The sequence below is a fragment of the Bos taurus genome, chromosome 21, assembly GCF_002263795.3.
Source record: "Bos taurus isolate L1 Dominette 01449 registration number 42190680 breed Hereford chromosome 21, ARS-UCD2.0, whole genome shotgun sequence".
Classification (NCBI taxonomy): Eukaryota; Metazoa; Chordata; class Mammalia; order Artiodactyla; family Bovidae; genus Bos; species Bos taurus.
This window is the reverse complement of record NC_037348.1, coordinates 42,284,350-42,300,930: the sequence shown is the minus strand read 5'-3', so window position 1 is coordinate 42,300,930 and position 16,581 is coordinate 42,284,350. Positions and strand designations below refer to the sequence as shown.

The 16,581-nt window shown below is 37.8% G+C and overlaps 1 protein-coding gene across 6 annotated transcripts in view; it reads right to left on the bottom strand.

The window, feature by feature from the left end:
* The window catches only part of NUBPL (NUBP iron-sulfur cluster assembly factor, mitochondrial), a 446,167-nt gene that overhangs the window by 201,887 nt on the left and 227,699 nt on the right, over positions 1-16,581 (bottom strand). For 4 of the 6 annotated variants that reach the window (XM_024981927.2, XM_024981928.2, XM_010817164.4 and 1 more), the window contains exon 10: positions 12,006-12,088. In XM_024981927.2, the coding sequence (XP_024837695.1) occupies positions 12,006-12,088 (83 nt within the window). Of the gene's footprint in view, positions 1-639; positions 958-5,039; positions 6,718-12,005; positions 12,089-16,581 lie in introns of those variants that run through there. The other 2 variants (NM_001193042.1, XM_059879160.1) reach the window with 2 other exon arrangements.

The following is a 16,581-nucleotide window of genomic DNA, read 5'->3' as shown; positions in this document are numbered from 1 at the left end:
TAATGGTCAAATAAGTTGAAGAAATTTTGAACACTATATTCACATTCCTCTTTTGAAATAAACAAATGCCCTTTGGTGTACAAAAGGAAGGATCCAGTATCCAACTGCCCAAGTTCAAACCTCTACTTGCTAGAACAGTAACACTCAGTACAACACTTAACTTTCCCACATCTCAACTTCCCCATCTATAAAGCAGAGATAACAACAGTACTCCACTCAAATCAATGAAAGATTAACTATAAGGACACAAGAAAACCCTTAATAAATGTTAGCTATCATTATTATTGCCATCATAATCAAAACAATCAAAATATTTATAATTTTGTTAAAAATATACATGCCCAGACCCAGATTCATAAAGTCTAGGGGGAGAGTCTATTCTAGATGAAGAAGTAGAAGTTCATCTGTATTAAGAAAGGGTCCAAGATAGTACTAGATGTAGGATTCAGACCCAGACCACAATGCCTGATGGAAAGTTGTCATACTCAGGTCCATACTCATACTCAGTAAATCCTTTAACGCTATAGTCCTGCAGAAAGAGCAAGGTTCTCTCCTGAATTGAAGGTTGGGCTTGTAATATTAACTCATGATTCCTTGCCTTGGGATAGTTCAATAAAATAAAATGCAGTTCCGGGATGCTGGCACACAATAGCTTTCAAAAATATTCCTAAGCATTAAAAAAAACTTTTTTTTAAATTTAAGCATTGGTATGTAAAATTTTTATTTGTGAGTCATTGTTTAGCAAATCAAATCTGAAGACTGGACATTATTTCTTTAGAAATACAAGAAAATAATTATGATTGCTATTGTTTCTGTAGGTTTCACCACCACACTGCTGACTTCCAAAGGCCTTAACTGTCAAAGACCAGGCAAATTTCCAAGACACTTGGGGAATGACTCTGGAGGTGGTGGTAATCTTCTTACCACTTCAGTAGCAATCCTTAGGTAGGCTTTGGCCTGGAAAAGAATAGATTTATTTGCTGTATATTTCTCCCCAGTACACATCAAGTGACTCACAAACTGCCGTCGCTGTCTGCTGAGTTGAACAGAATGTGATGAAATTCAATAGTGAGAAGATACTGCTGTGAACATTGCGGGCAGGGCAGAGGAGAAAGGATTTTAGGTTATTTGGAGGGTAACTTTCTGAAGAAAAAAAAAAATCAATATTTAGTAGCAGCAATTACTGTTTTTCAAACTCTATTTCCTGTTTCAGCAAACTAGCAACCCAGTCCAGCTGCAGAAAAATTACACCTTCCTCTTCTGAAAAGTTGATATCCTGAGTGGGATACTGCCATACTTCTTTGGCACTAAGAGTTGTTAGTCATTTTTGAAAAGACTATCTATACCATCCTAGGTTGATCTTCAGAAAGCATTTTCATCATTCTCTTTGGGAATGGTGTCTGATACCAGCACCAAGCACCTACAGGCTCCTCCATCCAGTGAGATTTAAGCACCATGCAAGAATTCCTAGAATCAGTTGTCACATTGTCCATCTCTACGACCCCAGTACAACATAACACAAAAAGCAGCTCCCAAGCATCAAGTGGGCCACAACTGACCTAAAGCCTGCACAGTCCAGTTAGAACAATGGTCCTGGCATTTGTATTTCAAAGTTTTAAACAATTAAAATGCAAATACTACTTACTTCTTCTACCTTATCTATAAAGAGTAACTGTAAGACAATAGTAAGATTTTCTAAAACTGTTAATTTATACATTTATATACTTAAGAGTTGTGTAGATACTAATTCTACTACCCCTACAACCAGCACCACTTGATGTAATGGTAACAGTTAAAATTTACTTGAGTACTTAATAACAGTCAAGTACTATTTCACTTTATCCTCACAGTTATTGTAAGGGGTAAATTCTGTCATTATTCCCACTCTATAAACAAGAAAACCAAGACTCAGAAAGATGAAGAGTATTGTCCACAGCATCACAGCTAGTGTGAGATGAGCTGGGCTTTGAACACAGGCAGACCAGTTCCTTGACTCTGGATGGTAAAAGAACTGTTTGAGGCTTCTTTACTCTGACTATCAATCCTAAAGGAAATCAGTTCTGAATATTCATTGGAAGGACTGATGCTGAAGCTAAAACTCCAATACTTTGGCCACTTGATACAAAGAACTGACTCATTGGAAAAGACCCTGATGCTGGGAAAGATTGAAGGCAGGAGGAGAAAAGGACAACAAAGGATAAGATGGTTGGATGGCATCACCGACTCAATGGATAGCAAGCTCTGAGAGTTGGTGATGGACAAGAAGCCTGGCATGCTGCAGTCCATGGGGTCACAAAGAGTCAGACACAACTGAGAGACTGAACTGCTAACTGAATTTAACTGAACTACCCTGACTTGATGTTTAACCATGTTTCATACATCTTGATTATTTTTAAAAAACTATACTCAAAAGTAAATATTTTCTCCATTTGGGGAAATAGTTTAATATAGACCCCTGTGTATTTACATTATGAAGTTGATACAACATAATTAGCAATCAGCATTTTGAAAAGGAAAAGAATTATTTTGATATATATAATTATGTTGGGTTTTCCTGGTGGCTCAGACAGTAAAGAATCTGCCTGCAATGCAGGAGACCCAGGTTCGATCCCTGGGTCAGGAAGATCCCCTGGAGAAGGGAATGACTACCCACTCCAGTATTCTTGTCTGGAGAATTCCATTGACAAAGGATCCTGGCGGGCTACAGTCTGTGAGGTTGCAAAGAGTTAGACACGACTGAGTAACTAACATTTTCACTTTTTCATATAATTATATACATATACACATATATATATTATAATTTTGTGCCACAAAAAGAAACCCATGTTCGTAACTCACATCATAAATTTAATATTTGTCACATATTATACCAGAAAGAAGAAGAATATGTATACACACATATAGCTACCTTTATGTGTGTGTATATGTGTATGTGTATGTATCTGTGGATACATAGGTATTATATATACATATACATTAAAAAAAGGGCCTACTACATGGCACACGAAACGCTGCTCAATTTCTGTAATAACCTAAATGGGGAAAGAATTTGAATAAGAATAGGTATGTGTATATGTTAAAATAAAAAATTTACTTGCATTTCCCCCTGGGAGTTGGGAATGAAAAAAGTCAGTCATGTCTGTTATCTCTCAATCAACATGCTGGAAAACTGTTCATTAAGGAAATTTTAAATTATGCTAATTACAACAATGACACACATTTAAGTGTATATTGTCTATATATATATTGCCAGCCTACTTGTTTCATTGTTGAAACATATCATATATGATTACATAAAATATATGTTTCACATTACTACTTTACACCTTACATTTTGGCTCTACTTCTTGAAAAAGATCCAATGATTATAATCAGAAATGTTTGACTTTAAAAGGAGTAATTGGTTATTTATGTTAATATTAATAATTGATATATTTGGGTTTGTATTTATCAAGTTTTTGTGGTCTCCTCAAAAGACCTGATTTAATTTCGTATTCAACCTATATTAACTTCTTTTCTACTAACTTTTAAAAATAAATAAACACTTGACTCCTTTTCTTTAGAAGTTATATACTTGGTATTTGTCAGTTTTTGATCTAGAAACAACAGTGTAATTAAAAAAAAAACGAATTACAGAGTAATTTTATTTAATATTTTAAAGATCTACCTTGACTATGTAGGAAGATCACATGTAAATGTACTTTCACACGCTACTTTTTCACTGGTGATATGTATTTAGATTTCTTTAAAAATACATGCATGGATCCTAAGTGCACACAGCAATGCAAGTGTACCAACTGAACACACTTCTGTAACTCAACACCCATGTCAATAAGCAGAATACTGTAAGACCCCCCGAAAAAAAAGAAAAAACTATGTTTGTTCCCTAATAGGTGAATTATATTTTATTTTACCAAGAAAGTGTTAAAATTTCATTTACATTCTTCTTTTAAATAAAAGAATAGCTCTCAAAGCATGAATAAGACCTTATATGTTTTTACTGAGTACATACTGTACTAAGTACTAGTATAAGTAATCACACAATCCAATGGATATAAAATAAACACCATTGGCTCAACATGGATGAAGAAACTGAGCTTGTCTGCTTGGTCACAAAGTTAGCAGGATGAAGAACATTCACAACTGGATCTGCCTGACTCCAAAGCCCAGCTCCTTCTAGCATATCACGTGTAGGCTGTGTGCTCAGTCTCTCAGTTGTGTCTGACTCTTTGTAATCCCATGGACTCCCACCAGGCTCCTCTGTCCAGGGAATTCTCCAAGCAAGAATACTGGAGTGGGTTGCCATTTCCTCCTCCAGGGGATCTTCCTGACCCAGGGATTGAACCTGCAATTCCTGCATTGGCAGGTAGATTCTTTACCACTGAGCCACCTGGAAAACCCACCACATCACAAAGAAAGTGAAAGTGTTGGTCACTCAGTCGTGTCCCACTCTTTGCGACCCCATGGATTGTAGCCCAACGGGCTTCTCTGTCCACGGAATTGTCCAGGCAAGAATACAGGAGTGGGTTGCCATTTCCTTTTCTGGGGGATCTTCCCAATCCAGGGATTGAACCCGGGACTCCCACACTGCAGACAGACTCTACTGACTGAGCCACCAGGGAAGCCACATCACACATTAAACAGTAAATTCAAAATACAAGTAATTCCAATCAAAATGTACTGTCTAAAAAGGGTTTCAATCTCTGCTGTAGTCACCAGAAACAACAGATTTTGCTTTAAAATGGAAATAACATATACTTCATAAAGAAATATTTCTTTTAAAATGAAAGTGTGATTTTCAGGACTTTCCTGGAAGTCCAGTGGTTAAGATTCTGTGCTTCCACTGCAGGCAGCACAGGTTCCATCCCTGGTTGGGGAACTAAGTTTCCACACGCTGCACAGTGTGGCTCCCCCCTGCCAAAGTGCTTATTTTCACCCACGCATTTTTATAAATATTAACACCTTTTATCTCCTAGTAGCTTTTCTAGGTATTTAAGTCTAATATTTTACTGTGTAAATAAAAGCACACTAAAGCAAGCTAAGGCCATCATTTTATAATTTCTTAGTTCTTACTTACATTAAATTAGAGATATAAACCTATCTCACTATACAAAATAAAGATTCCATAATAATCAAATTTGCTACATTTAACCTTTGCTTTTTAATGGACTATCCCCAAGCTTAAACTTTCAATATATCACACTGAAAGTAACAGTTAGATTGTCATTTGCTGAGAAATCACTGAAAGTGCTTAGTTTAACAGTTTCAATTTCCACAAAATTGTTGAGATCGAATTTTTTCAGCCAATGAAGATTCATTCAACAAATACTTTTTGGTTCTTCAGTTCACTTCAGTTCAGTCGCTTTGTCGTGTCTGACTCGGTTCTTAATGCAAGGCATAGTTTAGGGAAATCTGTGGGATGCAATGATTAAAAAAAAAAGGGAGGCAGAAGCACTCTCTGGTAAAGAGTTGGGGCCTTAAGGTCAGACAAGTAAGCTTTAAAATCCTAGTTCCATTACTTATTAGCACTGGCCTTGGGCAAGTGAATTAACCCTTCCAGGCTTGGTTCCATTATCTGTAAAACAGTTATAATAATAGTATCTACCTCAAAGGGCTTGGGGGCATATTAGGTAAGAATAAAGTATGTGAAGTACTGTAATACAAAAAGTAAATAATGAATGAATGTCTACTATTATTACTATTATGACCTCAAGTAATTTACAATCCCATTGAAGAGTTCATATTAACATATCCTTTTGGACAATTTTCCTGCCTGAGGACTAAGTAAATTAAATCCCTTCCTTTTGTTTTATCTATCATTACCAAGTAAAGGCACTGTATGACAACCAAAGTACACAAGCTTTATGGTGAGCTTTTCCCCTTTGTCTTTGTTTTTAAAGATGTGAAGTTCTAGTTTTCCATACACAGTCATTTCATATTAGGATTCAGTTCAGTTCAGTTGCTCAGTCATGTCCGACTCTTTGCGACCCCATGAATCGCAGCACACCAGGCCTCCCTGTCCATCACCAACTCCCAGAGTTCACTCAAACTCACGTCCATCCAGTTGGTGATGCCATCCAGCCATCTCATCCTCTGTCATCTCTTTCTCCTCCTGCCCCTAATCCCTCCCAGCATCAGAGTCTTTTCCAGTGAGTCAACTCTTCGCATGAGGTGGCCAAAGTACTGGAGTTTCAGCTTTAGCATCATTCCTTCCAAAGAACACCCAGGCCTGATCTCCTTTAGAATGGACTGGTTGGATCTCCTTGCAGTCCAAGGGACTCTCAAGAGTCTTCTCCAACACCACAGTTGAAAAGCATCAATTCTTTGGTGCTCAGCTTTCTTCACAGTCCAACTCTCACATCCATACATGACCACTGGAAAAACCATAGCCTTGACTAGACGGACCTTTGTTGGCAAAGTAATGTCTCTGCTTTTCAATATGCTATCTAGGTTGGTCATAACTTTCCTTTCAAGGAGCAAGCGTCTTTTAATTTCATGGCTGCAGTCACCACCTGCAGTGATTTTGGAGCCCAAAGAAATAAAGTCTGCACTGTTTCCACTGTTTCCCCATCTATTTCCCATGAAGTGATGGGACCAGATACCATGATCTTCGTTTTCTAAATGTTGAGTTTTAAGCCAACTTTTTCACTCTCCTCTTTCACTTTCATCAAGAGGCTTTTTAGTTCCTCTTCCTTTCTGCCATAAGGGTGGTGTCATCTGCATATTATGAGATTATAATGTAGAAATTATAAGACAATAAGGCTTCTACTTACCTTTTAAAGCCTTCACCAGGTATATCTTACAGCATAGCTTTTAACATCCAATATTAAGACTTTTACTTGACAAACAGAATGAAACCATAAGATTAACCGTCTATCATAGGTTCATCATTGTGTCCTGGACTCAACCAAAGGCAAAAGGTAGAAATAGTTGAATGAACAATTATAATTACACACACCAGAGGAAATACTATTGAACTTAAGAGTTCTGAATCCTAAGTGTCCACTCTCTCTCCCTTCCTCTATTGCTTTCTCTGGCTATTTTACACTACTTATATTTATAGCTTCAATTACTCTCATTTCCTCAGTTGTACACATAGTGAAAAAGTGAAGTTGCTCAGTCATGTGACCCCATGGACTATAGCCTATCGGGCTCCTCTGTCCATGGGATTTTCCAGGCAAGAGTACTGAAGTGGGTTGCCATTTACTTCTCCAGGGTATCTTCCCAACCCAGGGATGGAACCCGGGTCTCCCACATTGCAGGCAGACGCTTTACCATCTGAGGCACCAGGGAAGCCCGTGGTGCACATATGCAGATGGTTTTGACTTTTGGTTGAGTAGGTAGTAGCCACTTGGAGCTTTTTAACTGGTACTCTAGCCCCTCCCAACTTTTCCAATGATGCCTCAAATTCAACACATTCCACACCTTTCAATTAATCACTATGTTTTTAAATATTACTGGAAAAGTTAAATTCCTAATGCCTAATTTTAGAAGATTTTATGGACAGAGAATGAGAGCCCTGGAACCTGGTGCTGAGAGGAGGGATTAATTAAAGATAGACAAAAGAAGGAGGAATTAGTAAGAAGACAAAAAGCTAAAGATGAAACTTTTATTTATTAATAAATTTGCCTGTAGCAAACCCCTAAAAGCTAACAATGAAAAGTGTCAATCTAAAGGGCTATGCTATGCTAAGTCACTTCAGTCGTGTCTGACTTTGTGCAACCCCATAGATGGCAGCCCACCAGGCTCCCCCGTCCCTGGGATTCTCCAGGCAAGAGTACTGGAGTGGGTTGCCATTTCCTTTTCCAGTGCATGAAAGTGAAAAGTGAAAGTGAAGTCGCTCAGTCGTGTCCGACTCTTAGCGACCCCACGGATTGCAGCCTAACAGGCTCCTCCATCCATGGGATTTTCCAAGCAAGAGTACTGGAGTGGGGTGCCATTGCCTTCTCTGTCTAAAGGGCTAAGAATTAACAAATAATTTGACATATTCCATCCCATTAATTTTTATAGAAGTGTATCACGTTTGCAAGTAAACACTTCTTTCATTCTTTAAATGAAGACATTCAGGTAGAATGGGCACTAAGCTTCCATGCATATGGCAGAATCTGTTGAGATGGCTGAAACCAGCTTCTGAGAGCAGATTTCCATTTAAGTTCACAGGCGAAAAGGGAAGGGGATTATTAGAAGGTAAGATTCACCATAAAAGTCATCAGAAGGATCCTAATCCAGGACTCAACAACAGTTTCCTAATGTCTAGGAATTCCTGATGTCCTAGTAAAATCTTTAATGCTGAGGCTGAGAACTCTATCCTCCATCTTATGATTCAAATTCTGCTGATTTTTAGATGTCACCAAAGAGTGACATTTACCTGAAGCTATGTAAGGGGAAGGGCATAAATGGGCTCAACCCTTTGATGAAGGGTGGAAGAAAGACAATTAGCACCATGACAACTTTCACAGGACATTTCAGAAGACATAAATACTCATAGCTGTATTCTACTTGGCATTTTTCAAAATATTTTCACATTATCATCTCATTTAATCCCTCTCATTATGATATAATTTACAGACAGAGAGAAAGGTTCAGAGACATGAGGGAACTTATCTAAGGTCACACTTAGGAAGTAGCATTCTTGGTAATGAAATCCCAGGCTAATACTGATTAATGCTTTGCTTTTCATGCAGAGACCTTTTGAGAATCTAGTAACTCTCTTGTTCAATTTCCCAGAAAAATGCACATTCATACATTCTGGATATAACTTCAGAGGAATTCTCAAACCCAGGTTAAGATATTCTGTATTATGGCTGCCACTGTGCACACCAATGGGACCACCCCTCTTATCTAGATCTCTGTAATATGAAAAGGAGGTGAACTGAAAGCCAGCCTAAATATACACAATAGACAGACACTGAAGCAAGCTTGCAATTAATTGAGAAGGGAAGCAGATACTGCCTTGGGAAGAGGATGCAAGCCTACAGTTTCAGAGCTGAGTATGGAAATAGCCTCGGGTACTATCTTGGACAAATTCCTTACTGCGAATGAATCTCTACTTCTTCATTTGAAAAATGGAGATTATCAAACATACCTCACAAATGTGTTATGAGAATCAAATTAAGAGAGTATGTTGTATTTAATGCACTCAAGTACTGTGCTCATTTCTTAGAAGGAACTGAAGAAATCATAGCTATTAGTAGAGGACTCAGAAGGTGAGTAGAGAAGGAAAAGGCAATCCACTCCAGTATTCTTGCCGGGAAAATCCCACGGACAGAGGAACCTGGCGGGCTACAGTCCATGGGGTCGCAAAAGTCGGACATGACTGAGCGGCTAAACCACCAGAGATGACACAATGAAAAGAGGACAACATTTAGAAGGAAGAGAATTGCTTTTTAATCACATCTTGGCATCTATCAGTTCTGTGACCTTGGAAAATTATTTAGCTTCTATGAGTCTCAGTTTTCTCAACTGAAAAATGGGAACTATTTATACATTGTATTAAGTTGTCGTGAGCATTGAAAGTATATAGATGCCTAACAGTGTCTAACATACTCTAACTGCTATTATTGTTAGAAAGATGGTTAATAACAATGAATGTCTGCAATCTAAGAGTAGGAAACAATAACTTCCATGGAAACAAAATAAATACAAAGCTCCATTTTCTAAATCTCTTTTTATGGACATGTCTGAATCTTAAAAAACTGCTCAGAAGTCTTCATATGTAAGGCTGACAATGTGGTGTGTGAAATTCTCACTAGTTTTAGCTGAGACTTCACCAGATTAAGTCTAGCCTAAACCACAAAGGGGTAGCTTGCTCACATTACCATAAATGTCAGCCAGCAACAGTAAAATAATAGATCTAATTTTACGTAAGTGTAAATGAGATTTAAAAAAACATGTAACCAAAAAACTCTACAAACACTGTTGTTTAGAGCTTTAAATCATATTGCTTTTTGATGGCTGCTATATATTCTCTGTTATGTTACATTCCTTTAACTTTCTGAAATGTTTTTGCTTTTGGAGAATCTCAAAGAAAAAAAATAATGGACAGGAGGGAAAATATTTTAAAACCTAAATTCATAATTGAAATAAACTACTAGACAATTATTCTTATTGAAAAGGATTCACCACTACATATCTTTAAATAGGCTGCTCTCAGGAGGCATTTAAAAGTATTTGACTTTAAAAACCCTCAATTTTCATACAACTTTTCATTCACTGCATAAAGTACACTTACAGTAGATGAGATTGCCATGCTTCAGTTGTGAAAGCAATAAAAGGTTATGTTTTTTGCTTATCTGAAAGATTTCAAAGAAAAGACTGAAAAGGAAATTTAACATTTATTACTACATAAGAGGCAGAGAAAGGAAAAACAAGGATATATACAATAGTAAGTTTACTCAGACATCATATCCCAGCAACTCAATCGCCTGTACCATAACTGTCGACCCTTAAGAAAGAGAAAGGAGCTCTGGGTCCTGAAAGAGAGAGTTCAAAATGAATCTACTTGACCAATCTCAGACTCCTGGTTGTCAGCTTTGCCCTTATTGTATTCACAGTTCTAACAAAGTCTGGCTCCTTTGTCTTTCGGTTCATACAGGATTAGAGGAAGCAAACTAGAATGAAAGGGGGAATAGTTATGGGTGGACAAAATAACGGTACTCTAAAGCTACATTTATTTGGTATGGGAAAAAAAGAAAAGCTAAGAGGACTGATTGAGGCTGTTTGGCAAAGGAGCATAAGAATTACATTAAAACTGATACACCAGATGATGGCTCACTTTCTAACATAAACAGCAACTGCTACTTAGGAAAGAAGAGATATATATGACTTTATTATATATGATTATATATATTACGTATATAATAAAAGTATTATATATAATAAAATCATACACTTATGATTTTATTTCTATTTTAAAAAGAGTAAAATAAAAGAGCCATGACAAACCTAGACAGCATATTAAAAAGCAGAGACATCACTTTGCTGACAAAGATCCACATAGTCAAAGCTATGGGTTTTCTAGTAATCATGTATGGATGTGAGAGTTGGACCATAGAGCACCAAAGAATCAATGCTTTTGAACTGTGGTGTTGGAGAAGACTCTTGCGAGCCCCTTGAACTGCAGGGAGATCAAACCAGTCAATCCTAAAGGAAATCAACCTTGATTATTCACTGGAAGGACTGATGCTGAAACTCATACTTTGGCCACCTGATGCAAAGAGCCAACTCACTGGAAAAGACTCTGATGCTGGGAAAGATTGACGGTGAAAGGAGAAGAGTGTGGCAGTGTATGAGATGGTTAGATAGCATCACTGACTTGGTGACATGAACTTGAGCAAACTCTGAGAGATAGTGAAGGACAAGGAAGCCTGGTGTACTGCAGTCCAGGGGATCACAAAGAGTTGGTCACAACTCAGAGACTGAACAACAAAAGAGTTGACACTTAAAGGCAGTGAGCTTCAGCAGTCTTTGAAAAATCTATCTGTACCACAAATTATATTAGATAATGAAACACTATTAATTTTCCCACCTTACCTCCTCAATCATATTTATTAAAATAAACGCAGTGAAAATTCAATCTCTAAAGGTTTATACAGTTTCCCTACATTCAACTCAATTTTTTCTTGTATTTGGTTTCCTTCTCTCAACAATCAGCCGAACTTCTAACACTGAAATAAAATAACTTGAGGCAGTTAGATATTGCTAACTAGCAAGAAAAGAATTTTACAAATTTCCATTGTTCATGTTCAAATTTCCATTGTTCATTGTTCATGAGAAAACTGGTTGGGTGATGATTCTTTGTAGTTGGGCCTGTTCAGTTGATAATTCAGAATCAGCAATGGTATGTCTACCTTATAGTAACTTAAAGAAGCTTTGATTAAGTTAACTAATATTTGGTTAATACATTCATTCCCAATAGACAAACTTGATCTCCCCAACCTTCTTTCTATATATCAAAAAGTATATATCCTGTGAAAATAAAAAACATATTTATAAATATAACTTACCTCATCACTTTCAGGCTGTGAAAACACAATCGGCTGGCCTGTATCTGAGGCTTCCCTTATGTTAAGATGTAAGGGGATGTCTCCTAAAAGAGTCCACCAGATATCCATTAGTACCACAAAAGCTTATACAGGCATTTGAAATTTTACTCTTTGAACTGCAGAAACAAATTGATTCAAATCAACCTGAGTTATGACTATCCTCAAATTGCTAAATTTCTGAAAAACAAGTTTCAAATGAAACTTAGGGACAAAATAGTCCTTTTGAGGGTAATACCATGATTACATTTGAAAGCAGTGTGGCAGTCAATCAAGGAATAAGATCTCTGATTTATTCTTTGCTGGAGGTCTTCCAGCAAAAATGACCTGGAAGATATTTGTAAATTTTTCCCCCTGTAATAACTGATATAGACATAATAATATGATATAGACATATCTTGCCACATAATAACAGGAAACTGAAAAGGAAAGATGAAGAGGGAAAGAAGTTTTTAAAAAGCACAACAGAATAATCTTCCTGATAGTGGCAGATGGGTGAGCAAAGAGAACTGTTGAAAAGCAGGGCAGACTTGTTAGTTCAACTACCTGCCTCTTTATCAGATAGAATTATTTTTATTTTATTACATATCAATCTATATAGCAGTATACATAACTTGTGAACTTGAGCTCTCAGGAAATAATAAGAACCTCCAATACACAGACTTGTATATGTGTGTCTTTCCTGAGGATATATTAGGTAGTAGAATTCGGAGGAAAAATGCTCTGATCCATCATCCAATTGATTCTTTCTACCACACCATCACAAGTAAAGCTGAGATTTAAAATGCAGTAAATGCAGTAGAAGAGTTGACTTTCATGCTGCTCAGCATTCTTAGAACCACTTTAAAGTCCATGCAAAGGTTATCGAAACATGTATGTATGTGTGTTTTACATAAAATATTCATTCAGTACCATGTCATTCAGTGTAAACAATGCAGAAGAAGAATGTGTTACAAAGTTACAAAGCTACCACAATTTATATTATGAAGTACGGAGTAACAGATATGTCATGTGCCTCTTATCAGCATATTTTGAGATCTTAGCCAACTCTCTTTTCTAAGTGTTCAATAGACAAAAATGCATGAATATTTCAATAACCACGTAAAGGCTAGTTTTTCAGTACATTTGATGTCTATTCTATAGATCAACTTTGGACTATAGGAAGCTGTCATGTGGGAAGCAGGGGAAGATATGTTACAGAAAATATTTAGAAACCCAAAAAGTTTTCTCTCTTGATTTATGAACTGCCAGTATATAGTAAAGAATCTTGAATGCTTTCATTCCCACCACAGTGTCAGAACAAAACAGTAAAATCGTCTCCATTATATAGCCAGCTTGTTCATTGTTGTTGTTCAGTGCTTGTCGTGTCTGACTCTTTATGACCCTATGAACTGCAGCACGCCAGGTTTCCCTATCCTTCACTATCTCCCAGAGTTTGTTCAAATGCAAGTCCATTGCGTTGGTGATGCCATCCAGCCATCTCATTCTGTCACCCCCTTTTCCTCCCCAATCTTTCCCAGCATCAGAGTCTTTTCCAATGAGTCAGCTAGTGACATCATTTCTGCCCTCCAGAGACTCACAATCCGCAGAAGAGGAGAATAAGATGAGGAAAACCTTGTGAGAAAGTAGATGGCACAGTGAGAGCAGCAGTGGACTAACAGCTGTGCACAGAGAAAATTTAAATGGGGTGAACGTAGTGAGAGTTGCTGAGGTTCAGTCTGGCCTTGAAAAGTATTTTTGAAGGGCTAGGGCTGAAGGAAGCACATTTCAGAGACATAAGTTAAAGAGGTTTCTGTGACATGATCTGAGACCTTAATTACTATGTATGCTGCTGCTGCTGCTAAGTCGCTCAGTCGTGTCCAACTCTGTTCGACCCCATAGAAGGCAGCCCAACAGGCTCCTCTGTCCCTGGGATTCTCCAGGCAAGAACACTGGAGTGGGTTGCCATTTCTTTCTCCAATGCATGAAACTGAAAAGTGAAAGTGAAGTCGCTCAGTCGTGTCTAACTCTTAGTGACCCCATGGACTGCAGCCTACCAGGCTCCTCCATCCATGGGATTCTCCAGGCAAGAGTGGTGAAGTGGGTTGCCACTGCCTTCTCCGAATTACTATGTATAAACTGTCCCTATAGCTGAATACAGGCTTTCCAGGTGGCTCGGTGGTAAAGAATCCACCTGCCCAGAGGGATAGGGTGGGGAGGGAGGTTGGGAGGGGAGTTCAGGATTAGGGGGAGATATGTACAACTGTGGCCCAATCATGTTGATGTATGGCAAAAACCATCACAATATTGTAAATTAATTATCCTCCAATTAAAATAAATAATTTAAAAAAAGAAAAAGAATCCACCTCCCAAGTAGGCTCGATCCCTGGGTTGCCAAGATCCCCTGAAGAATGAAATAACAATCCACTCTAGTATTCTTGCCTGGGAAATCCCATGGACAGAGGAGCCTGGAAGGCTATAGGGTCGCAAAGAGTCAGACATGACTGAGTGACTAACAACCACCACCACAAGCTGAATGTGGATAAAATTCTGAAGAGCCATTTTACCAAATAACCATTTGAAACACAGCTCCCTAGATGAAAATAAGAGGCAGCAAGAGAGTCAGTAAAGGACAAATAAGAGTCCTGGGGGTGTCACCCACCCAGGAGGTCACAGCTGTGAGAGTTCCTGATTTCAGTTCCTTGTTCCCAATTCCAACCTCTTCATCATCAGAACCCCTGTTTCAGTTCATGCGAGAGCCCTCTGGGCCCCATGATCACATTAAAGGGAGCAGATGTGCTCTACATTAGAACTCTAAATTAGTTTTCCCGAAAGAGTTTGAGATACAACAGTCTATCGCACTAGCCGAGTTTCTCTGATCAGTAATCAGTGTTTCTGATACATTTTTAGGGTAACTATACATTTGATTTGCAGGGCTTCCCAGGTGGTTCAAGTAGTAAAGAACCCATCTGTCAATGAGGGAGACATGAGATGCAGGTTCGATCCCTGGGTCGGGAAGATCCCCTGGAAGTGGGCATGGCAACCCTCCAATATTGGCAGCTCCAATACTGCAGTTGCCATTGGCAACATGGCAACTCCAATATTCTTACCTGGGGAATCCCATGGACAGGAGCCTGGCAGGCTACAGTCCATAGGTGGGCTACAGTTCATAGGGGCACAAAGAGTCAGACTTGACTGAGGAGACTCAGCATGCATGCATACATTTGTGAGCTGTTGGTTAAAATGTAACTTCCATATGTAGGTTTCTCTAGGAGATGTGTTTCAAATTCTAAATAAGTGACTTAGAAAATCATACCACCCATTCATAAATTAGGGAATTATAATACTGTCAGCATAATTCAATAATGCCATTGTAATTACACATTTACTTTACATATAAGTGAATGTCAATCTGCTGTTATTATGCAGATTTGGGAAACTGAACTTCCTAGGTTAGTTAAATGAGAAACAGTTGCAGAATAAAATTAGTATCTTTAATTATAAAAATGTATCAAAATATATCATTAGTATTCACCTGGTACTGTGGTAGCTGCTATAGTACAAATGCATAAAAACAATAATACATTTAACATCAACTTTTAGAAAACTAATTATAATAAAGAATGTTTTTAATTCCTTGATCTCTAAGGAATATTAATTGCTAATTACCTAAAACTGATAATTCACTCTATGACTGCATTATTTAGCAGCTAACATCTGCCTTTACCCAGAATAGAAACTCATATGCAGAATATCAAAACATGTTCCCTAAAAAGTCCATTAAGTTGCTTGTGGATTTAAAAAAAAAAATATTTTATCTAAAATCTGTGTTTTCCCCACATCTATCCTGGAGAAGGTTCCATGTGTGCTTGAGAAAAAGTTGAAATTCATTGTTTTGGGATGAAATGTTCTACAATACAATAATGTAAAGTAAAAAAGAATAATAATAATAAATAAATAAATAAAAATTAAAAAATAAAAAATAAAATCTGTGTTTTGCTCCTTTAACATATGATTTTACTTCTCCTTCAATTACTAATTAATTCTTCAGTTCAGTAACATGAACAGTATAGACAAGGTGAGTTTCAGGAGCCATACTTCATAGACACAGCATAAAAAGATTACAGAAAACAGTAAATAGCATTTTTTCTAGAGCAGAGGACTTATACATTCAGAACTGATGAGGAAGGCATTTCTTCACGCACATCAAGAACTGACACTTCCAAAGATTGCCACAACATATGAAATAGGTATTTCTGTATACGTCTGCTCAGTTGGTAAAGAATCTGCCTACAATGCAGGCGACCCTGTTTCAATTTTGGGTCGGGAAAATCCACTAGAGAAGGGATAGGCTACCCACTCCGGTATTCTTGGGCTCCCCTTGTGGCTCAGTCCACAAGAGTCCACCTGCAATGCAGGAGACCTGGGTTTGATCCCTGGGTTGGGAAAATCCCCTGGAGAAGGGAACAGCTACTTGCTCAAGGATTCTGGCCTAGAGAATTCCATGGGCTGTATATAGTCCATGGGGTCACAAAGAGTCAGACACTGAGCGACTTTCACC